Consider the following 25,972-nt stretch of genomic DNA (forward strand, 5'->3'; position numbering starts at 1 on the left):
CAACTCTTTAAAGGAGAAACTTCGGGTAGTGACCTGTCACTAAAACAACTAAGAGCGAAAATCACCTACTTTATTCGCAGAGCGGATCCTGACAGTACACCCGCAGGTCATGATCCTAGGAAAGTCACCTCTTCCATGAACTATTTCCAAGGAATGGATTTTGAAAGCCTCCGATCCTTCACAGGCTGGAGGTCATCTAGAGTATTCTTCAAACACTATGCGAAGCAGGTGCACGAAATAAAACGATTCGTGGTAGCAGCAGGTAGTGTGATGAAACCGGGTGTTTAGTGCTGCGTAGAACAGTGAGTTTTTTCGGGACTTTAACTCAAACGGGTGCCTGTGTTGACCCTAGCACGATACAGTGATTTCAAGGGACACTTAGCGTCACTAACAGACTGTTCTTCATCAAGGTGAAGTGACATAGATTCTTACACGTGTGCCACATGTTCTTGGACATGAAGTGTATAGTGATTTTAAAGACTGGCATTCCCCTGGGAACTTGTGCTTAAAGGTAAAATATTTTCCCTTTCAGATTCCACATCACTGTCTTTACTGATAATCTATGTCTGTTATCCGATATTATTATTGTAAATAATTTTTCCATAATTCCATGCAATTTTCAAATAAAATAATTATTTTATTTACCATACGCATCTTAAATTGCTGTTATAGTTTTATTTGCTCCTATTTCTATGGTTATTTATAATTAACCCTTTTACCCCCACCATAAGGTTAAATTTCGAGCAAATTTTGCTATATATTTTTTCAAAATTGCTCTAACAGGCTTAATTTTTGTCCTAGAGAGGTCAGGTTGGTCTCATTCTTTTGGAAAATGCCTGAAGTTTCTCATAAAATTGTCAAAAATATATAAAAATATGTAATTAACTGTGTTTTGCAAGAACGTTCCGGTACGTCCTTTGGGGGTGAAAGGGATAATATACCTACTGTCTAATATATACTCACCTAATGGTATAATTGTGTTCCTACACAAATATTTAACCTTCCGATCTGTCTTCGAGACCAGCACGATCTCTTCATCCAAGTGAGTCTATCTTCGTCAGGTTACTTCGAGATGTTCCTCTTGTCCAAATAGGATTTCCCTGCCAGGGGGGCTGGAAGCCAGGTCATTGTAATGCCACTGGTAGTGATATTTAACGGAGATGTTACGGTCTCTTCGGTCACTAGACCGCAGGAATATTAGTCGAAGTAGAAGGCACTTGAAATGGGGAAAAATCCACGATACATTAATTCTCTGGTACACTTCCATCAGGACGACATGGCTTGAGCCCAAAAAAACGGATTTTGAGCGAAGCGAAAAATCTATTTTTGGGTGAGATGGCCATGTCGTCCTGATAGACCCGCCCGACTGTTCCAGTTCAGCCTGCCAGGCCCCTCCCTGCTATCCTGTATCGCGGAGACTGGTAGAAAGCTGGACTTTGGAATGAGGACGGACGTGACGTCACACAGTATGGCGGACAGCTATGGCCGCTGTTTGTTTACGTTGCGAGTACCGTAACAGTAACGAAGGAGGGTAACTTTGGAGCGGCTCCTCAGTTATCTCGCCACCTTTCCCCCTCGAAGTGTAAACGCTATGTGGGGCGCAGATAGCCATGTGGCGTGTTAATGCATACGTCCCCTGTTGATATACGATATCCTAGAGGGAAACCTTTAGGGTACTTGCGCCAGAAGTTAGAATCCTGTGAAACCTTTAGTTTAATTCTTTGGGAATATTTACTGTAGTCATATATACCCTAAGGAAGCTACTGAAGGAACCTTCCATCAGGATGACATGGCCATCTCACCCAAAAATAGATTTTTCGCTTCGCTCAAAATCCATTTTTTTAATGAAATTTCTCATATTTTCCCGCATAAATACCATGCTCAGAAAAAAAAATGCCCCTTTATAAAACATTAAATATTATCAAAGTGCAGATTCTTTTACATATTTTTTGCTGTAAAATAATATTACAATATCCTGAAAAAATTTCAGCCACTAACTATATCATTTACCTACCCCTAAAAAATGTTGAAAAGAGGATAGATTTTTTAGCCAAAAAAAACATACACTTCATTTCTCATTTCAGGAAATGTTCTATTTTGGTTCCTCCAAATCCCCCCCCCCCCCCATCTCAGCAAATGGTGCTAAATTATCATTGAATAAGTGCTTCGAATAGTTTAAGTTTATTTCCATATTTAGATTTTAGGTGAATTTTTTTGTAGTAATTTTTTTTGTGTGCTTATTTCTTTTATTTATTTGTAATAAATATTTACTTTGGATTTAGCGTTCATTTACTTTTTTTGAAGAGTAAAATATTCTTTGAAGTTTTTTTAATAGTAGAAGGTGAATTGCTTTGTAAATGAATTTTTTTTTAACCTCAGGTCGAGGTCGACCCATCGATACCTAATTAAGGTGGTTAATTAACAATACCTATCCAGGGTTAATGGATGAAAAGCAATAAATTAACACTAAAACTCATTGCATGGTATTCTCACCGTTGATGACGGAATCACCACATATTCATTTTTGGGCTCAAGCCATAATGTCCTGATGGAAGGTTCCTTCAGTAGCTTCCTGAGGGTATATGTGACTACAGGAGATATTCCCAGAGAATTAAACTAAAGGTTTCACAGAATTCTAACTTCTGGCGCGAGTACCCTAAAGGTTTCCCTTTAGGATATCGTATATCAACAGGGGACGTATGCTTGACACGCCACATGGCTATCTGCACCCCACATAGCGTTTACGCTTCGAGGGGGAAGGTGGCAAGTTATAGGAGCCGCCGTTGCAAAGTTATCCTCCTGCGTTACTGCTACTGTACCTCGCGACGTAAACAAACGGCAGCCATAGCTGTCCGCCATCTTGACTGACGTCACATCCGCCCGCTTCATTCCTTTATCCGTAGCGTTTCCTGCCAGTTGTGTTTTTCATAGTATTCGCTATTTTCAGCATTATGTCGCGATCTTCAGCCTCGCCTTTTTCTGGAAAGTTGAGTACCATATTCTTGTCTTGTACAAATAAGCTCCAGCCATAAAGTAACGAATATTTTTCTTTAAGTCTTGTGTTTTGTGGCGGAGCTGTGCCCCGACCGGAGGCGTCATGTTGAGATGCTGCTGTTCGCCTCCCATGCTTTATTTAGTTAGCCAGAACAGCATTCCCGGTCTTTTACAGTAACTAATGATTATATTAGTTATTTAGTCATCATTGCTAGGAATTAGTTAAATTATGCAGTTAGTATTCGTTTTCGGCAATCATAGTTAGCCGAACCCTAAGCTAGCCTGCTGGCCTAGCCCCTAGGCTCGATAGCATAGCCTAAGTGTTCATGTTTACTTCTTGCATGATATAATAAGTGTTCCTAGTGTTAAGTATAGAAATGAAGATTCAGGGGTTTATACATATAAGATTCAATGATTGCACATATTTTTTCGCCTTCTGGGAAGTATATAAGGGGTTTCGATGATTTGGTAGTCGTCTCCCTCGCACCTAACCTACGCTAGGGCTCTTATATACTTCCTCATCCCTCCCTGGTTACCTGACCCAAGGTAGTCTCCTCCCTCTAAGGTAGCCTAGGCTACATCCTAGCCTCCCTATCCTCGATACATTCGAGTAGGTTAGGCTAGGACCCCTCTGTCCCTTCTCCTTGCCATAGGCTGTGCGCTTTGAGCTTGGGACAGAACCTCAGAGTATCAGTCGTTCGCCTCCAACCCTCCTTTAGGGGAATGTACTCCCCTTCTGGTCCTTGTTGGAGAGCGAAGGTGGGAGGGCTTAGCCCTTCCCCCTAGTCCACAATTGGTTGGTTTACGACCCTTCCTTCCTGTTGCCTAGCGACTTGTCCTACCCCTGCTTTTCCTGGCCTGGGAAACTAGTTCTCCTAGCCCAGGTTAGGCAGCTTAGGGGAGTTCTGTTTCTTTATAGTTTAGGATGGGACACTAGTGCTGTACCTACTCTGGGCTAACCTACCCTAGGCTGGAGAATGGACTCTTCCTACCTAGACAGGCTAGCCCTGAACAGAATCCCCTACCCATGGGTGTGCAGGTGGGGACTTCGTTCCCCCCTACACTCCCCCTCAGGACCCTCTTCCCCCTCCCCACTCTATCCCTTTGTGTTGGTTAGCCATCACACCCCTGTCCGTCGTCCTACAACTAAGCCGTGTGCCGGCGGATTGTAGATATGGCCTGGTCCCCTTGTTGGTTAGTCCGTACTGCTACGCTTCCCACATATAGTCGAACTATGGGATAACTATTGTCGGTCGGTCTGTCAGCGGGGGACCTTCCCTCTTGAGTGTTCTTCGGCCATCCCTTGGGCCGCCATTGGCAACATAGCCGTCGACCAGCCTCTTGCCGCCGGATGAAAGGTCACACCCTCCTTTTCATTTGAACACTTCTTCCGGAGGTAGAGGGGGTTGGGTACTGGGTTACCCTCCCCCCTTTCCCTCTCTCTCTCAGTGCCAGTCCACTGCTGCCCCCTCTCTACCGGCACTTGCCGTCAGTGTCTCCGACATCCTACCTGTCTCATTGAATGCTGACAGTGTCTGTATACCGCTGTCGGTTGGCTGGCTGCCGGCTCGCCGGCGATTCCACGACCGGTACCAGTGTTGTGTGTCTTCGGTATCCTTGTCGGTATGCCGTTGCCGGTTGCTTGCCGGCTGTTGGAGCCGCTGGCTTGCCGGCGATCTGTCATCACCCTATAGTGTCACCCTCTCTCCCTGCCACATAGACTGATGGCTTTGAAGGGTCCTTCCTCGATGGAGATCTGCCGGCGCTAGTTGGGCTCCCGGCGGCCATGCCGCGACACCCACATGTACCTTACAGTGGACACTCCTTCCTCCTGCCGGCCCAGTTTATTGTGCAGCTATGGATAATAGCCAGTACTCTTATGGTATAATTATACCCTAAACTGAAAACTATTGTGTATAGTTGTAAAGTAAAAAATCTTCCAGCATATTCTGTGCATCCATGTGCAGTCTCTTGCCGGGACCTAATCTGTTAAGGGGGATTAGCTTATCCCTCCTTCTCCTTTATCTGAATGATTTCAGTTTTCCCCTCCCACCGTTCCTAATTCTTTAGAGGAAGACTAAACTTGGCTCATCCACCATGGATGTTCCTCTTCCTCCCAGGGCACATACGGCCCTCTCGAATTAGTTACAGTGTAGGGTCACGGCAATTGGCTGGGCGGGACGCACATGTATGTGTCTTCCCTACCTTCCTTTCTAGCTTACCTATCCTAAGCTTATACATAATGGAATCTTATATTATAAGTTATTAAACTTAGTCCTAATCTAAGATTTAAGTAAGTCATGTTTGTATTGACTTCCAATTACTCATTTTCCTCTGTCTTTTACAGGAGGATCCCACGCCGGCTGTTCAATCTCGAAGGGGAATCTCCGTTATTGGGATCCGCAGGTCTGCACGGTATGCAAGAACCTGCTTGACGAGGCGTTTGACAACCCTCCGTCTGCGGAGGCTAGGGACAATGCCCGAGAGAAACTGCGCAAGTGGGTGCCCGGGTTTCAGAAAAACGCCACAGGGCCCTATCTCCCAAACGAAAAGATGAGAGCCATGCTCTTTCCCAAGGCGTCTGCGGATGCCGTCATCCCCAAGGACGAGATCCTTTGCGTCCAACTGAAGGTCGAACCGGATGTTTCGGCCGGTCTCCAAGAGTGCCACCTCGACGAGGTGGAGAGGATGTCGGATGGCTCCGACGACACTGAAAGAACCCTCATGGATGGGGATCAGGAAGAAGAGGAGGATCTTGTGGAGACCCCTGATTCTGAGGGCGAGATCGCCCGTACACGCTCTGTGGTTTCCGTTGCAACTTCAGAGCCGGTTCCTTCTACGTCTGCCACTCCAGTACCTGCCAGGCTCCCAGGATACCTTCCAGACTTTGGTGGCATTCCTGGATGAGAGGCTCCACCAGGGGCAGGCGGACCTCAAGAAGGATACTGGGCTTGAAGAAACAGCCCAAGGAGATCTCCGCCAAGGATCTCCCCCCCTTGCTCGGTGACCAATCCCTGGAGGCATGCAAAATTCATGCCTATTACCACTGGACACATCGTTATCAACGATAAACTTGGCGCCGTTCCTCTTGAAGAGGTGGAATTCTTCCCTACTAGTTTTGATGCCTACCTGGACTGCTTCGTCCGTTTGACATCTGATCCAGTCTCCAAGGAGGAGACCGAGCCGAAGGAGGTAATTGTGTTCGAGCACTCCAAGGCTCAGGCTCTTTTGGCTGGCTGCCTTAAGAGCAGGGGCTACACCAATTCCAAGGTGCTAGCCCTAAGCAAGAAACACCTGTCTTTTCTTGCTTCCCCCACCATGATCTTTCCCTTTGCTGAAAAGGCCTTGAACGTCGAGCTGAAGGCGGTGGAGGAAGGTAAACCCTGCCCTACATTGGAGGAATGTAGGCCTCTCTCCCTCGCCCTACCTCCCGATGATAAGAGCTGGAAGGACATCCAGCTGACCTTCTCGGTTGGAAAGCTGGAGCCTGACGTCGCCGGACGTCAGTTTAATGAAAACCATCCCAAGCTTACAGAGTACCTTCTGTGTCGGGAACTGGATACAAAAGAGAGGCTGGCTGCTTCTCTGTCTCATCAGGTGTTCCTTGAGACAATGGCCGGGGAAACTTGCGTCCCAGGCGTCTAGATGGTCCTTGCGAAGACCCGTCTTGCCACCTTGTTGAAAGACTTATATAGCTTCATCAAGGCCCGGAGGGCATGTAGAGAGTTTGTGTTTGCGGACAAAACTGTTAAACACGAACCCCGGAAACTGATCTCCTCCAACATTTGGGGGAAATATCTCTTTCCTGTAGACCTTGTGAAAGAGATTGTGGACAGAGCCACCACTGAGAATAGAAACCTTCTCAATAAGTGGGGCATGTCACGTAAGAGGAAATCTTCTCAGGATGAAGGCCCACAACCAAAGAAGAAGTCGAACAAGTAACGACCCCCACAGCGTCAGGCCAAACGCCAGTTTCCGGCACCTGCTACTCCCCAACTAGTGGCTCAGCCACAACAAACATTTCAGTTAGTCCCTCAGCCGGTGGTGTCCCAGTCACCAGTTTTCACCCCAGCCTATGAAAGGCAGACCACGACCTTTGGCCCCATAGGTAGAGGTTCCGGCAGAGACTCCTCTCGACGTCCTTCCAGAGGGAGAGGAGGAAGGGGAGCAAGCGGCCGAGGTGGTAAACCCTCGGGAAACCAGAAGCAATGAAGTGCTTCCGGTGGGAGGAAGACTCCGCCACTTTCAGGATCGTTGGACCTTCGATCCTTGGGCACACAGCATTGTCAAGAAGGGACTAGGGTGGAGTTGGATAAAACCACCTTCAATCTTCCACCAATTCTTCCAACCCTCAACCCCCATCCTAGAAGAATATGTCCTAGAACTCTTGAACAAGAAGGTGATCAAGAGGGTAAAGTCCACCAGGTTCCAGGGAAGACTTTTTTGTGTTCCCAAGAAAGACTCAGACAAACTTAGAGTCATTCTCGACTTGTCCCCTCTCAACAAGTTCATTGCGAACAACAAATTCAAGATGCTGACTCTTCAACATATAAGAGCCCTACTGCCTCACAAGGCTTACACGGTCTCAATAGACCTGGCGGATGCCTATTGGCACATTCCAATGAATCACCACGCTTCCTTCTACCTAGGATTCAGGCTTCAAAGAAGAAAGTACGCCTTCAGGGCTATGCCCTTCGGGCTCAACGTGGCTCCGAAAATCTTCACGAAGCTTGCAGACACGATCGTCCAACAGCTACGCCTTCAAGGCATCCAGGTGATGGCTTACCTAGACGATTGGCTGGTCTGGGCGACATCGTCAGAAGGATGCTTGCGTGCCTGCAGAAAGGTGACCCAATTCCTGGAACATCTGGGTTTCAAAATCAACACCAGAAAGTCTCGTCTGTCTCCAGCTCAGAAGTTTCAATGGTTGGGAATCCTTTGGAATCTTCAGTCACACCGTCTTTCCATCCCTCTGAAGAAAAGGAAGGGAATAGCCGGATCTGTCAAGAGACTTCTCAAATCCAAATGGATTTTAAGACGACAGCAGGAGCGGGTACTCAGCTCCCTACAATTCGCTTCAGTGACAGACCCAGTGCTACGAGCACAGCTAAAGGATGCATCGGGAGTCTGGAGACGAAACGCATCCATCGCTCGAAGAGATCTCAAGAGACCCCTACAAACCAGGCTTCGCTCACTCCTCAAGCCGTGGTCGGAGGCAAGGAACCTGAAAAGATCTGTTCCTCTTCAACCACCACCTCCATCTATCAACATCCACACGGATGCCTCGCTAGAAGGATGGGGGGGTCAATCCCACCAGCGACAAGTTCAAGGAACGTGGTCTCCCCTATTCAAGACGTTTCACATCAACATCTTGGAGGCCATGGCGGTTCTTCTCACTCTGAAGAAACTATCCCCTCGTCCTTCGATCCATATCCGTCTAACTCTGGACAGCTCTGTTATGGTCAGATGTCTCAACCGTCAGGGCTCACGATCGCCCCAACTCAACCAAGTGCTGTTACCCATTTTTCGCCTAGGGGACAGGAAGAAATGGCATTTGTCCGCAGTTCACCTACAAAGATTCCGCAACGTGACGGCGGACGCTCTATCAAGGACAAGCCCCATAGAGTCGGAATGGTCCCTAGATGCAAGATCATTCTCCTTCATCTCCCGTCAAGTCCCGGAACTGCAGATCGACCTCTCTGCTACGAGCGACAACAATCAACTTCCTCTATACATGGCCCCATACGAGGACCCCAAAGCGGTAGCAGTGGATGCCATGTCCCTGGACTGGAACAGATGGTCCAAGATTTACCTGTTCTCTCCCACCAATCTTCTGCTGAAAGTCCTCTCCAAACTGAGAACCTTCAAGGGAACAGCAGCCCTATTGGCTCCCAAATGGCCCCAGAGCAACTGGTTCCCCCTAGTCCTGGAGCTATAGCCCAAGCTGATCCCTCTGCCGGGCCCACTCCTCCCCCAGCAGGTGTAGAAGTCGGCTGTCTTCGATTCATCAAAGAAAGTCCGAGACCTTCATCTCATGATTTTCTCTCCCTAGCCATGAAGAAAAGGTTTGGAATCTTGAAGAAATGTTTAAACTTCCTAGAGGAATATAAAACAAAGTCTACCAGAAGGCAATATGAATCATCCTGGAAGAAGTGGGTGTCCTTTGTCAAGGCAAAAAATCCTACGGAAATCTCCATAGATTTTTTAATGTCCTTCTTTATTTACCTTCATGGACAAGACTTAGCAGCCAACACGATTTCTACTTGCAAATCGGCCTTGACAAGACCACTACTGTATGCCTTCCAGGTTGATCTGTCCAACGAAATCTTTAACAAACTTCCGAAGGCATGTGCTAGACTCCGTCCTGCACCTCCACCGAGATCCATCTCCTGATCTCTGGATAAGGTGCTCCACTTTGCCTCTAGCCTGGACAACGAATCTTGCCCTCTGAAAGACTTGACTCAAAAAGTGATTTTCCTTTTTGCTCTCGCCTCGGGAGCCCGAGTCAGTGAAATAGTAGCATTACCTAGAGAAAAGGGCCAGATACAGTTCGCCGATACAGGGGAACTTACCCTCTTCCCCGACCCTACGTTTCTCACTAAAACGAACTCCCCACCAAGAGATGGGGGCCTTGGAGAATCTGCCCTCTGAAGGAAGATGTCTCTCTATGCCCAGCGGAAAGTCTTAAGGTCTATATTCGAAGAACTTCAGACTTTGGCGGAGGACTATATTCGAAGAACTTCCGACTTTGGCGGAGGACAACTTTTTAAAGGAGAAACATCGGGCAGTGATCTGTCACTTAAACAACTAAGTGCGAAGATCACCTGCTTTATTCGCAGAGCGGATCCTGACAGTACACCCGCAGGTCATGATCCTAGGAAAGTCGCCTCTTCCCTAAATTTCTTCCAAGGTATGGATTTCAAAAGCCTCCGATCTTTCACAGGCTGGAAATCCTCGAGAGTGTTCTTTAAACACTATGCGAAGCAGGTGCACGAAGTTAAGAGATTCGTGGTAGCCGCAGGTAGTGTATTAAAACCTGCTGCTTAGTGCTGCGTAGAACAGTGAGTTATTTCGGGACTCTAACTCAATGGGTGCCTGTGTTGACCCTAGTGCGATACATAGTGATTTCAGGTGACACTTAGTGTCACAAAAGACTGTTCTTCCACAAGGTGAGGTGACATAGACTCTAACACATGTGCCACATGTTTATTGGACATGAAGTGTATTATGACTTTCAAAGACTCTAGTTCCCCTGGAACTCATGTGTGTAAAGGCAAGTTCTTCCCTTTCAGATTTCACATCATCGTCTTTTTCAGTCCTTAGTCTATGTTTGTTAATCAATAATTTTGTTGTAAATTATTTACCTTATTTTATTATATTGCAAATTTTCTTGAATAATATAGAGTTTTAATGCCCCTAATTATTCTTTATTATATTCAAGTATAATATTACTCCTGTCTGAGATATGCTCACCAAAGCAAGTGAAATAATGGTTCCTACCCAAATATTTAACTTTCCTGATCTGTCCACGTGACCGGCATGATCCTCGCCTCCATGTGAGTTTATCTTCATCAGGGTACTTCATGATGTTCCTCTTGTCCAAACAGGACCTCCCTGGCCGGGGGGCAGGAAGCCATGTCATAGTTTATGCCACTGGTAGTGACATGTAACGGAGATGTCACGGTCTCTAAAGTCATCAGACCAAAGGAATATTGTTTGAAGTAGAAGGCACTTTTGAAACGGGGAAAAACCACGATACACTAATTCTCTGGTACACTTCCATCAGGATGTCATGGCTTGAGCCCAAAAAACGGATTTTGAGCGAAGCGAAAAATCTATTTTTGGGTGAGATGGCCATGACGTCCTGATGGACCCGCCCTATTGTTTCTATTCTGGCCTGTCAGGCTCCTCCCTTTCTTATTGCATCGTGGAGGTTGACAGAAACGCGAGATAGGAATGAAGCGGGCGGATGTGACGCCAGTCAAGATGGCGGACAGCTATGGCTGCCATTTGTTTACGTCGCGAGGTAGAGTAACAGTAACGCAGGAGGATAACTTTGCAACGGCTCCTCCTATAACTTGCAACCTTCCCCCTCGGAGCGTAAATGCTATGTGGGGTGCAGATAGCCATGTGGCGTGTCAAGCATACATCCCCTGTTGATATACGATATCCTAAAGGGAAACCTTTAGGGTACTCGCGCCAGAAGTTAGGATTTTGTGAAACCTTTAGTTTCATTCTCTGGGAATATCTACTGTAGTCATATGTACCCTCAGGAAGCTACTGAAGGAACCTTCCATCAGGACGTCATGGCCATCTCACCCAAAAATAGATTTTTTTATAGTGAAAATATCTTATTGGAACAAGTTCAAGTGGGCAATCTTTTAGGTGTGATTATTGATTGTAAATTAAAGTGGAAAGATCATATATATGAAGTAGTGACTAAAACTAATAAGTTGATTGGAGTATTGTATAAAGTAAGAAACCGTCTCACAACTGATCGTTTAAAAAGCATATACTATTGTTTAGGTTATTCCCATTTATTGTTCGGTTCAGTAATATGGGGGGAGGATCATTTAGTACTTATCTTAATGGTCTTTTTATTACACAGAAAAAGTCGTTAAGAGTCATGACGTGCAGTCATCGCTATGACCACACTGATCCTCTCTTCAAACAGTTGAAAGTACTGAAACTCTTGGACATATCTTTACAAACGTCTCTCTGTGTACCAAGCATCACACGTGCAACAGGTGCATTTTGGTTTCAGAGTTGGAGGCTATCCTAATACCCTCAGAGAAAACTATTTACAGCTGCCATTATGCAGAACATCACATACACAAAGATATGTAACATACAGAGGTGCAAAACAGTGAAGTCAATTGTCTACTTACATAAAAAATAGAAATTCTTGTATTATGTTTAAGAATAAAATAAAGAGTATGATTTCTAATAATTACTGAGTCTTGTGTTTTTTCTTTATCTGTATTTTCCCAAAATCCAATGATATGATATGTAGGATGTTTTTGTTAATTATGTATGTATTAAGTTTTATATCTAACAACCTAATTTTTATATTTGTTAACCCGTTTGTGTGTCTGTTTATCTGACTTTTTATTCTGTCCACTATAGTCAATTTCTTTTAGCGATGCAGATTTGCACCGACTCGCAGCGGTGCCCTTTTAGCTCGGAAAAATTTCCTGATCGCTGATTGGTTGGACGAGATAATTCTAACCAATCAGCGATCAGGAAAATTTTCCGAGCTAAAAGGGCATCGCTGCGAGTCGGTGCAAATCTGCATCACTAAAAGAAATGGACTATAGTATCTACCAGACTATGTAAGCCGTTGATTTTTATGCACTAGAGGGCTATGTTCTGACCATATGGTACAGGAATTTATATTAGCAGGTCTGTAAACCCGCTCATCAGACCGAGCCAATAGTATTTCTGTATTACGCGTCCTGATAATCAATCAATAACACACACACACAGACACACACACACTCTCTCTCTTTCTCTCTTTAATATATTTATATAAAATATCCCATTTCGTTTTAGAAGCATTATTGCATTCTAGAAAACTACGATTATTTAAATAGTTAATTGTGATTTAATAAAACATTCGTGTACTTTTGTTTTAAATTTTGTGTGTATTGTGACGATCAAAGTATTTAGGGTGCTGATATCAGATCAGCTGATACACATAAGAATCAATAACAAAGAGTATTGTTTATACTATTTCTTAACTCATTCAAAACATCTACTACATATAGTAAAGTTAATATAATATTACATAAGCACCGAAGTGTTATAAGCTATCATAATTTTCATATAATACATTTGTATAACTCTCATGACAGTATTAGTTCTCTCTCTTATTCGACGTAATATGTAAATTTAGAGAAGGGATATGATAGAATACCAAGAAAAGTGATGTTATGGGAGTTGCTTTATGCAGATGATTTGGTGATTACTGCTGAAAATGAGGAAGAATAACAGAGAAGGGTGGTAGAGCAGCAAGAGACTTTGGAAAAGGGTGGATTGAGGGTAAATGTTGATAAGACTGAAGCTATGGTGAACAGTAAGGAAGGTAACAACAGGATAGCCATAAACAAAAGTAGAGGAGCAGTTATAAAACAGGTGGAACAGTTTAGATACTTGTGATCTTCGATAAATCTGGAGGGAGGATGTGAGACTGAAGTTAGGAATAAGATAAAGGTAGCACGGGAAAAATGGAGGGAGGTAGGAGTGATATGTGATAAGAAAATTCCAATCAAGGTGAAACTCAAGATCTATAGCACAGTATTAAGACCAGTGTTAATGTATGGATCAGGAACTTGGGCTTTAAGACAAAAAGAGGAAGCAAAGCTTGAGATAACAGAGATGAGAATGCTGAGGTGGATTATGAATATCACTTCTTGAAAGATTGGAAAATTATCAAATAAGAAGAATGGCAAGATAGTAAAGATTACAGAGATGATGTGTCCAAACTGAGATAGAGGGGCACATGTTGCGGATAGATGGTGGGGAGGGAGTGAAGAGGGCTTGGGAGGAACCTGTTAGGGGGAGAAGATCAAGAGGGAGGCAGAGAATTAGAGATAAGGTGAAGGATGATATGGTGAGAAGAGGTTTGGTGATTGATTGATTGATTTAAAGTTTTCAGGCATCCTGACATCTAAGGTCATTGATGCCAATATCATTTATCTTATATAAAAAATAAAAGAATATTCAATTAAAACCATAAAAGTTGAATGTCATTATAGAAGTTAAATAGTTTTCAGAAGACCTGCTTCTGAAATAAATCTAAAAATGCCACTCGCATAGTAGGACACATCATGTCCAAGAATCTTGGCAAGGATGAACCTGCCATCCTCACCTCGAGCCTCAAACAGATATCTATATCTTAAGTTATTATAATAGGGGCATTCGGTCAACAAATGCTTCACTGTTAAAGGTACTAAATAGTCATCACAATACGGCTGGTGTTGGCCCTTAAGCAGAAACTCGTGTGTCAACAGTGTGTGACCAATACGGAGATGACAAAGAGACGTCTCCCATTTTCGGGGCATCATGTTATACCTCCAAGGAAATATGACATTTGTTACTTCTCTCATTTTATTGCCATCTAGATTATCCCAGTGCTGTTGCCATTTATTACAAAACAATTTTTTGATGTTAGGTGGGAAATCATTACACGGAATGGGATACGTTCTTGGCAGAAACTAGGATCCAGCATTCTTCGCCAGTGAATCTGCCTTCTCATTCCCAGACACACCTACATGTGCTGGAACCCAACAAAATCGAACCATTATACCTCTCAGTCCAATAATAGAAAGCCATTCTAAAATCTTTAAAACTAGAGCGTTACTAGAATTAAAAACTTCTAAAGCTTGAAGGACACACCTTGCATCACTAAAAATGGTAAAATTACCCTCCTTTTCCAACGCTATTTTCTCAATAGCGGTTAATACGCCATACAGTTCGGCAGTAAATATGGAAGCTGCTAGAGGAAGTGCACCTCTACAATTAAAACCATTACTATGTACTCCAAATCCAATGCCAGCATTAGATTTGGAGCCATCAGTATATATAAAAGTCGATCCCCTATGTTCTACAACATGTTCCATAAAAAGAGACCTGGATTCTAAGTCAGTCATATTCTTCTTAACTCCAATAAAGTATTTACAAAAAGATACCTCTGGTAATTTCCATGGAAGCGTTGATGATACCTTAAATGGAAGCACCTTAATTCTAATTATATCAAGACTGTTTAATAATTGTTTCACCCGAAAGCCATAAGGTTGAGGAGATTTTGGGTGCAACTCAAAGTATGTTGAGTACCTTACAAGGCTTGCAGTATGAAAGGCTAAAGAATTAGGGAGTCTCTGCAATCTAAACCAATACCGAACAATAGAAGACATTCGGTAAAGGTCTAGAGGTAACTCTCCAGCATCAACAAGGAGACTTGAGATAGGTGAGGTTCTAAACGCTCCTGTGGACAATCTAATACCAGCATGATGTATTGAATCTATCTTTAATTGGCTTGGGGTGGTTGAGGAGTATATTTCATATCCATAACTAATTTTGGAAAAATCAAGGTCTTGTATAATTTTAAAATAGTAATGCGGTCTGCCCCCCATGATGTATGGGACAATACTTTTAAAATATTCTGAGCCTTGAAACATTAAGCTTTTAATGCTTTTAAGTGAGAAACCCATGTAAACCTACAATCAAATATAAGACCTAAAAATTTAGCTTCACTTACACATGGGATCCGTTGACCTTTAATGTATATATCCGGGTCTGGATGTACTCCCCGGATACAACAAAAAGGGACAATAGTAGTTTTACTGGTTGAGAACTTAAATCCATTCATATCGGCTCACTGAGTAATTTTAATAGAGTTGTATTTTTCTCTCAACCATTGCCATTTTAGCTCCAGCAAATGATATGGAGAGATCATCCACTAATAATGTTGAGAGAACATCCTGGAGAATGACTAAGGATATCCCATTAATTGCTAGTGCAAACAGGGTTACACTCAGCACACTACCCTAAGGAACTCCTCCTCCTGACATTTACTCTCTGATAGGGTTTCCCCCACTCTCACTTAAAAAACTCTATGTGAAAGAAATGACTGAATAAATAGTGGTAGCTTTCCTTTTAATCATAATTCATGAATTGTTTTAAGTATACCATATTTTTATGTGGTATCATATGCCTTTTCAAGGTCAAAAAAGACTGTCACATGGTGCTGTTTGGAAGCAAAAGCTTCACAAATAGAGGACTCAAGTCGTATCAACACATCAGTTGAGTGCATTTTTCTGAATCAACATTGAATGGGTGATAAAATACCCTTTTCAAGGTACCACATCAGCCTTGCATTGACCATCTTCTTCATGATTTTACATAAACAAGATGTCAATGCAATAGGTCGATAGTTTGCTGCTAAAAACTTGTCCTTACCTGGTTTTAAAAAGGCTAAAATAATGGCTAGTTCCCAAACACTTTGGTAACTATGATCATGCCATATTCTATCAGTAATGCTTAAAATAAATAACTTTGTATTAAAATGTACATGTTTAATCATTGCATATGGAATTCCATCGGGTCCAGGGGCTGTATCGTTACAAGTAGCAAGGGCAGAATCAAGTTCTCTTTCAGTAAAAGGAGAATTATACGATTCTTTCCTTCCTGTTGCAAAATTTAGAATTTTCTTTTCTTCGATACCCCTATACTAGGACCAGGAGCTGCTACACACTTGCATGATACATTTGAAAAATGATCAGCCAGGGCATTGCTAACATCATTTGCTTCAGTCACATACTGACCGTTCACTTTCAGCGCTGGTGGTGGGTTTGGGGTAAATTTGCCTGCAATCTTTTTTATTTTCCTCCATACAGAAGATGGTGGTGTTCTACTGTTAATGGAGGAAACAAAAGACACCCAAGACTGGCGTCTAGCTTCTTTCATGCCATGACGGAACTGTATGTTATTAAATTTTCATCAGTACGGTGTCTACGCAATCTAATCAGAGATTTTCTGGTGGCTCTGTGCAAGTCTGTTAATTCTGAAGACCACCAAGGGAATGGTCATCGTTTGAATAATCCTGTGGTTTTGGGAATCGAATTGATTCCTGCTGTATGGAGACTTCCATTCAGTAGGTCTATGGCATCATCAATACTTTCAAAGTGTTCTGCACTCCCCTCAATTTCACTTAGCTCACGAAATTTAACCCAGTCTGCCTTGTCAAGATTCCATCGTCACGATCTTTGTAAAGGCGGACCCTTGTTAGTGTTTATAATGAATGGTGCATGATCACTAGTATGCCAATCATCTAATGTCCTCCAATTAAAATCAAGAAGGCAGTTAGAACTTGCCATTGAAAGGTCAATGCATGACAAGGTACCTGTCTGAACATGGAAGTGAGTGGGCTCTCCTGTATTAAGGAGTCTGACATCCTCATTCTGCACAATTGATGAGTTAATATTGCCCCTTGTGTTTGCCAAAACATCACCCCATAAAGGATGTCTACCATTCATATCTCCCGGTAAGAGAAAAGGTTGAGGGAGTTGTTGAATGACCTCTAGTAAATCATCATATAAAATATTACCATTTGGAGGTAAGTACAGAGAGCATATTGTATATTTTCTCCCTATATCAATTTCAACAACCACTGCCTGCAGGGGTGTACGAATAGACAAAGGTACTTGGGGAACATCTCGATGAACGTAAATGAGACTTCTGCCATGGCTTCCTGCTTGTTGATTATATGGTGTTCTATAACTAACATACTCTCAAGGACTAGGAGTGTTAGCATCAAGCTTACTTTCCTGTAGACATACAATTATGGGGGAATGTTCATGAATTAGGAGCTTTAGCTCTTCATATTTGGCCCTGACAATTCCATTGCAAAATGGAGGAGAAAATTATGGATTATTTCTGGAAGACATCTTGGATGAGGTCCTCCCATTAGCAGTTTTTAATCTAACATTATTAGCCGTAGGTTTCTTCAGAGATGGTCTTGATATGTTGGGATTTACGTTTGTGTTTTTCTCTGTGTCCTTTTGATCTATTTGTTGAGGTGGATGGTGGACCTCAACTTGAATTTCTGATTTATTCAGTTTATCTCTGGTTCATTAGAAACATCAACAGACAAAACATCAAATTCATTTGATGTCATAGCTTTGTTTCTAATGGAGAGGGGAAAGAGAGATGGAGGCCTCTCTCTCTTTTAGATTAATAGATGGTGAGATTTTAGGTTTTTGCACCTTTACCACTAAAGGTGCATCAGGTGAGTTGATCTTAAGTGGAACCTCCATCATATTAGGTAAGAAAATGGTCTAAGAGAGGTTTGTACTAGTTTTTGTAATGTGGGACAAAGGCTGCACAGAAATGGGCAATGCCCTAGTGTTAATACACCGTGGTAAAGCCTCAGGAGGTAATATGCTTACATTGTCATTTGACATTTTATCAGATGGTATATTTCTTTTTCTAGAAATATTGGCATTACTAGGTTGGTTTGATTTTAATGCTTTAGCATAGCTATTTGATTTAATAGTCTTTTGGCATGTCCCACACATATGTTCTAAATTAGATTCGTTGAGGGCAGCTTTCTCCAACCTACACAGCTCGCAGCTCTTGTCTGTGGATTTATAATTTGAGTTGCAATTTAAACACCTGGCTCCAAGTGCACATTCTCCATGGTAAGATTTGGAGCAAATACCACATATTTTCTCATTTTTGCAAACCTTAGATGGGTGCCCAAATTTAAAACAATTAAAACATTGCAGTGGCTTCTGCTTGAATGGTCCTACTTTAATCAATTCGTTTTCAATAATAATATGGAAGGGTACATCAGCATCCTGGAATGTAAGGATTATCATTGATGTACCTGGGACTTTGTGAACTTTCCATACATTAAGTGGACACATGGCCAGTATCTCCGCCTCTGTAAATTCATACAGATCTCTGTTGAAAACTACTCCCCTTCCATAGCTAAAATTTAGGTGGGGTTTGACATCTAACTTAAGGTCATCATTAGTTGTTTTTATGTTGGACAGTAATACAGACTGTATACTTGATTTGGCATGGATAAGGAAACTATTTTTTCCAAAACGAGATATATCGCTTGGTGTAATAGTTGCTACTTTTTTCTGAATTAATTTGCATATTCTAAAATAATTCCCTGTAATCCCCTTTCATTCAGCTATAAGCCACATTGGTGGTTTTGGCTTTTTCTGGGAGGGTATAACTAAATCCACTTCTTTTCCAACCAATCGGCAGGCCTATACACATCCAAATCTTTTGGTACCTTATCGAAGAGAGGAGCCGCGACATTCAAGTTATTCATTTTAATATTATTCAAGTTACTTATTGCACTAAATGCTTTGTCATAACTACTGTAAGATATCCATGAATCCCATTTTCATCTTCAAGTTTCATCCTTATTTCTTTTATACATCCATAGCATTCAAATGCTTTATATAGATCCTCGTAGTTTGTCTCTATTGGAATTTGGGTAACATGAAGGATTCGAAGTTTCCTCGTGTTACCCAAATTACTCAATTTTGAAATATCAGTAGAATGGTTCTTTCCCATTCCGAGGTCATCAACAGAACTTTCCCTATTCAAATTATCAGAGGTCGTTAACAGTGCCGGGGGGGGGGGGGGGGGGGGAAGGGGGGGGGAATTCAGCATATCCAGGGGATGAGAAGTCAGGGTTTGAAGGGTCCATAGTTAAGGGTGGGATTTTCTTTATGTTTTTTGTTGGTTGTTTTGTTAGGTTACCTGCTTGAGAATTCTAAGAAAGTATCATATGTTGGAAAGGAAATCTGCATTCTCCACTATCAGCACAATGAGAGTATAATTCCCAGATGGTCCACTCCATACCCTACCCAAAGGATAGCACCAAAACAGATATAGAGGCACAGGTGTAAGCTAAACCCACCTGTTAGGACTGAGACCAAGAAAATATAGAATCATCCTCCCCATATCTGTGATGATGGGCTTCCGGCCAGAAGACAAGAGTCCAACCTCAAGGATTGGATTCCCCGGATTCCGATGACCCAACCCTTGACAGCAGTTCCGCCAAAAAGGTCCAAACCATCTTTGGGATGGCTGAGATCATCCAATACTCTCATATATAGCTTTGAATGCGAATACCTCCCAACCGTGATCCTTTCTCCCATTCGTCTAAGCAGGCAGTAATAACGAATGTGGAAATATCCACGCCATTTAAAAAAAATAAAGTAAATAACTAAATAAATGAACAAATAAAATAAATATTATATATATATATATATATATATATATATATTTATATATATGCATACATCTACACACACACAAACAGACACACACACATACTGTATATATATATATATATATATATATATATATATATATATATATATATATGTATATATGTATATATGTATATATATATATATATATATATATATATATATATATATACAGTATATATATATATATATATATATATATATATATATATATATATATATATATATATATATATATATATATATATATATATGCTCAAGAGAAATAATACTCATAGAGTTAGGAGAGCAAGACAAAAGAAAGTTGATAAAATTAGGAGAAGGTCGAAGTAATATTGCGCAGGAGAAATAGAGGAAAGGGAGAGAAATTTAGATTTGAACTTTGGGAGCAATTTCCCCAAGTTCGAGAGCCCTCTTGCCCATCACAATCCTTCAACAATATGAAGAAACCATATGACGTCAAGGCATTCTCTCATTAAGAGGGAGAGGTTTGGTGGAAGAGGATGCCTTTGATATCATGCACTAGAGAGGGTGCATAAGGAAACTGACCCCTTACTGTAGGGATAATGGTGGGGAAGAATATTAAAGTGCTTTATTACTTACCCATGGAATGTAGATTTAGGATCAGCTCTTTGAAACAAACCTGCTATTGAATCGTCACTGTCGTCAACGTTTTCTCTCTCTTCCGTATTTTGCTCAAGGGCTCTGAAAAAATATAAAAAACTATAAAATTTATAGAAAATAATTATTTTAGAATACAAAACTATTAACTTAACAAAACCATTTTCATAACTCTGTACTAAATCCAACAGATTTCATCTTTAGAGATGAAAGAAAAGGATGCCCTGCTACTTCATTTTGGTGTTATAAGCATGTAATGTTTCAATAGGTCCCAGAAGGCAACTAGTTCACCTACTGTGTTGTATGAAGTAGCTGCAACAGAACTTAAATAGTGACATAATGTTTGTATTGAAGAAATATATATAAAATGTGTTTGATATTTTCATTTCTATCACCAAAGATCCATTACTTCTTCCTCATCCTTAACCCCCTCCATATTCAAATTTATAGCCATACACATATACAGTAATAGTTTCAGTTAAAATTATAGCATATAAGAGATAATGAGAGATTACAATAGTAAAATTCTCACTTATGAAATGGTTATTTTTCAAAATCTCCACATTCTTGTCCCCCTAATCTTACAAATATTCAATATATAGCTGAAAGTAACAATCACACATTAATATAATCATTGTCCTAGCCCCCCTCTCCACCAAAGGTAGGAGCAGGGAGAGCAAGGCAATGGCTGCTGACAACACAGAAGAAAGACCTATAGGCTATCCCTAAACCTGCATCCCTAACTCATAAAAAAGGGTACAATTGCAGACACTATTAGAAACCATCATGCATGACTGAGACTTAAAGTCCTGGCTCACCGACCGCGAGACAGGGATGTTTCCAATAGGCTACCATGGATGTATTTAATTTAGAAGTAGCTTTCACAAGAGAATGAGCAAAGGAGAGCATCTCCAAAATCTTGCTATACTGTATTAATGATCTTCTACAGTACTCCGTTCTATTAATGGTTCCAATTGGGAATAGTCAAGGATTGTAACTGCCAAGTTAAATACACTTAAATTTTCTTAGTAGAAAATAGGAAATTTAATAAAAAATACGATTGTATACCAGCTTGCTTATCCACTTTATTTACCTAATTATCCAAAGCCCTGGATAAGCTTGGCTACAATCTAGCAGAAACAAATTCTTGTATATGCTAAGTCATATTAGAATAAGTTAAATGACACGACGCTTGAACCGTTCTTTGTTGGTAGAGCCTTGAAAAGTCTTTACATAAAAATAAAAAGGTATATCTGACCCCCAATCAATATCTTATCCTGGCTCTGGTTTAAAAGTTTCACTTGTAGAAGCCCGCTGTTCCGGAGAGCCAGTCATTGTGATACAGCTTGTCCCTCAATTCCTTGAAAAGTTTCAATAGTTGTAAGTTACCTAAACCCTGTGCCTGACCTGTATCCAAATAAACACAGGTAATTGTCGAATTACGACCATTGGGACTTGCGACTGTTTGCTTTTCAGCCACTTATTCACTGTGATGACATCACAAGTCTGTTGGAAATTGTACACTAAAAGGACAAATATTACCTTAGAAATAATCTATTTTCTTGTATAAGAATAAACTAATTCATCTTGGCAAGTTAGTATTTTATTACATTGATAATATACAGTACCCATTTGAAAAAAATTGATTAAAAATGTTTTAATATCTGCCGAGTTCACATGTCTGGTAACGTCATATTTCTGGCGGAAAACAAGCAAGCAAATGGAGTGATTTCTTTTCAATAAGCTATTGATTAATGTAAGCAATAACATGATGAAAATACCGAGTACAATACAAAGTATTTCAGTGGTCTGTATTGCTCTTAATGAGTACTATTTAGTGTAAATTGACTTTACAACTAAGACAGAATTTAATTCTTTATGCTGGTTTTATTTTTTTTTTTAACCTCTGATAGTAGATCAATATTTACCTAATGAATTAATATATTTTCTTTTATATTGTGAAAATGAAATATTTTTGCTTAGTAAGTTAGTATTTTCTTTCATTTATTGCTAGAAAAATAAAGAATGGTTTTACATATTTCACAAGATTTTCTTTGTCATGTTCACATCACGTCTGGTGCCTTCCTAATTCTGGCAGAAGGCGAGCTGGAAAATCGAGAGATTTCCTTTCGATTCATTACTAAGTAATATCACTATTCCCACTATCAAAACATCAAGGAACGTTACACAGTATTTCAGGGGTCCAAATCAGTAGTTATGAGTACAGTACTAATTGTCATAAATTTAAGAAATTAAGTACTGTACAGTGATGCCTCTTGATACGAAAGTCTCAGTATACAAAATTGATAAGAAACGAAATGAGAAGATTTTTCACCTCATAATATGAAACAAAATTCGTCCGGCGCCACGAATAATTTTGAAATTCGTACGCCGCCCAACTGTGATCTTGCCACCATCTTCTTGCTCTCCAATTGGTTATCTCCCTACCTTGAAGTTAGTTACTGCTGTAAGATCCTGCACTCCTATTTTTTATCAGTAAGTATACAGTATTTCTAAGCTAAAAACCACAAATAACAGTACTGTATTGTGTGTATGTACATGCTACTACGCATATCAAGTATTAGTGATATATTTCTATTTCATTTCGGTAAATAAATAACATATCGTAGCATATTTTTTTCCTTTTAGTGTCATGATTATTTATTTAAAATTAATTCTATATCAATAAGAACATTTTCAAATTAAAATAACGCAATGAACAGAACTGTATTGTAAGAAAACACATTGCTACTATGTATGCATATCAAGCAAATTAGCAATATATTTATCTTTCATTTCGGTAAATAAATAACATATCGTAACATTCAGTATGTGTTCCTTTAAATGCCAAGATTATTTATTTACAAGTAATTCTATATCAAGTAGTGCATTTTTTAATAAAAAACACTATGAGCAGAACTGTAATGTATGTACGAATGCACAATGCTACTACGTACATTAAACACATTAGCAATATATTTTTCTTTCATTTCAGTAAATAACAGATCGTAACATTTTTTCTTTTAATGTCATGATTATTTATTGACATTTATATATCAACAAGTACAATTTTTTATTAAAAAGCACAATGAACAGTACTGCACTGTATTGTATGTATGTACACACAATGCTACTACTCATATCAAGACATAAGCATATATTTTCTTTCATTTCAGTAAATAAATTACAGTTAAGAAAACTACTTACAGAATAATTAAAGTTTATTCATTCTACAAAGTAAGTTAACATGCATATTAACGTCAATGAATCTTACTTGTATTACAGTTAAATAGCTTAAACATGTGTGGAAGAAAAAAAAAAAAAAAAAAAAACAAGGTGATCACGCGATGGTAGTAACCTCTGCATTCCATGCTTTTATCTTTCTCTAGTATATTTGGAAGATTTATATTAGAAAAGTGAAAAGAAGGACCCTTTTCACCGGCCGTCACAGATCGACCCAGAAAAAAGTTATTTACCCTTTTATGTTGAACTTTCAAGCACATTTTGCTATATTTTTTTTTAAATTGCTCTAACAGCCTTAATTTTTGTCATAGAGAGGTCAGGTTGGTCTCATTCTTTTGGAAAATGCCTGAAGTTTCTCATAAAGTTATCAAAAATATGCAAAAACATGTAAATAACAGTGTTTTGCAAGAACGTACCGGTACGTCCATTGGGGGTGAAAGGGTTTATTGACATTTCCCAATGAATATTCATTGTATTACAATAAATTAGTTACCGGTAAAACTATGAGTGAGTTTAGTAAAATGGATTGTTTATGAATGATAGAAAATGTACCTTTCTATAGTAAGGGTAACTATAATGATAGTACTGTACAGTACATTCGGTACTGCATATTTCGTATATGTACAGTATTGTACTGTATGTATTGTATTATTTTCCATTTATTATTGTTTTATGCTCTAATAACTAATTCATTTACTGATATTAACAGTTAAGTTAGGTATATTGAATGATTCAAATGTATTTCACTGTGGTTATAGCTTCATTATAAAATTTAATGTGGTGTTTTTGTAGGGCTTGGAACTCATCACATGAAAAAATCACAACACGAAAGCCACTCCGGATCCAATTTATTTCTTATTAAGAGGCGTTACTTAGAAGGAGACCTAGCAAATCCAGTGATTTCCTTCTGATTCATTACCGAGTAATATTACAGTATCATTCCTATCATCAACATTGAGTATTGATAGCAAGTATTTCAGTGGTCAGTATCGCAGTTTTTTCTAAAAATAAATTGTGTACTAAATAATCAAGAAAATTTTACATACTTGCGAAACACTCTTCTTTAATTTCAGTATACAGTATAAATAACAGATCGTAACATATTTTTTCCTTTTAATCTCATGCTTATTTATGTACAATTAATTTTATATCAATAAGTACATTTTCAAGATAAAAAAGAACAATGAACATTATTTCATTGTATGTACTGTATGAAAACAATGCTACTACGAATATCAAACACATTACTGTAGCAATTAAAAAAAATTTTTCCTTTCAATCTCATGATTCAGACATACGAGGGCACCGTAAGGTGACAGGATATGTAACGGGTCCTCACTTATCCTTCCCCTTAGTGGATTAGACTGGGCAAAGTCTATTGGGGGTGCAGATATCTATGGTTATCTTCGGATACGTCCCTGATTATACACGATATCTTCAGATAGTCGTTCCGGGGGTTAGAATCCAGGATACCTGACGGTAATTCTCTTGTAATATCACTCGCAGAAATATTATACAGTAGGAAGCAGCCGAAGGGAACTTCCATCAAGACGATATGGCTATCTTACCCAAAAATAGATTTTTCCTACGTCAAAATCCGTTTTATTTACAATTCATTTTACAGCAATAAGTACAATTGCAAGTTCATAAAACACAATGAAGAAAACTGTATTGGATGTACGAAAGCACTATGCTACTACGCATATCAAATACAAGAGTGATTTATTTTTCTTTCATTTCGGTAAATAAATAACAGATAACAAATTTTTTCCTTTTAATATCAAAATTATTGATTTACAATGAATTTTATATCAAGTACATTTCTAAATTAAAAAACATAATAAACAAGTGTATTGTATGTACTAACCCACAAAGCTACTACGCATATGAAACACATTAGCAATTTATTTTTCTTTCATTTCCATAAATAACAGATCATAACATAATTTTCCTTTTAGTTTAATAATTATCTATTTAGAATTAATTTTATATCAATAAGTGCATATTCAAGTTAAAAACCACAATGAACTGTAATGTGTGGTGTGTACGAATGCATAACGCTACCATGCATATCAAACATAGCAATTTAGTTTTCTTTCAGTTCGGTAAATAAATAATAGATTGTAACAAATTTTTCCTTAGTATAATTATTTATTTACAATTAATTTCATATCAATTAGTACATATTCAAGTTGAAAAACACTGAACAGTACTGTCTCCATCCTTGACGGATTCCCAACCCAATGTTGTCCCAAACAGTACAAACTCGCAATGTTTCAGCTTCCTCAAGAATTCTGAGTGCCCTAACTTTATGG

At 39.9% G+C, this 25,972-nt stretch overlaps 1 protein-coding gene across 5 annotated transcripts in view; it reads right to left on the bottom strand.

The window, feature by feature from the left end:
• The window catches only part of LOC137622931 (uncharacterized), a 615,385-nt gene that overhangs the window by 275,532 nt on the left and 313,881 nt on the right, over positions 1–25,972 (bottom strand). For all 5 annotated transcript variants that reach the window (XM_068353504.1, XM_068353501.1, XM_068353500.1 and 2 more), the window contains one exon: positions 20,397–20,498. In XM_068353504.1, coding sequence (XP_068209605.1) covers positions 20,397–20,498 — 102 coding nt within the window. The remainder of the gene's footprint in view (positions 1–20,396; positions 20,499–25,972) is intronic.

The sequence above is a fragment of the Palaemon carinicauda genome, chromosome 30 (assembly GCF_036898095.1).
Source record: "Palaemon carinicauda isolate YSFRI2023 chromosome 30, ASM3689809v2, whole genome shotgun sequence".
Classification (NCBI taxonomy): Eukaryota; Metazoa; Arthropoda; class Malacostraca; order Decapoda; family Palaemonidae; genus Palaemon; species Palaemon carinicauda.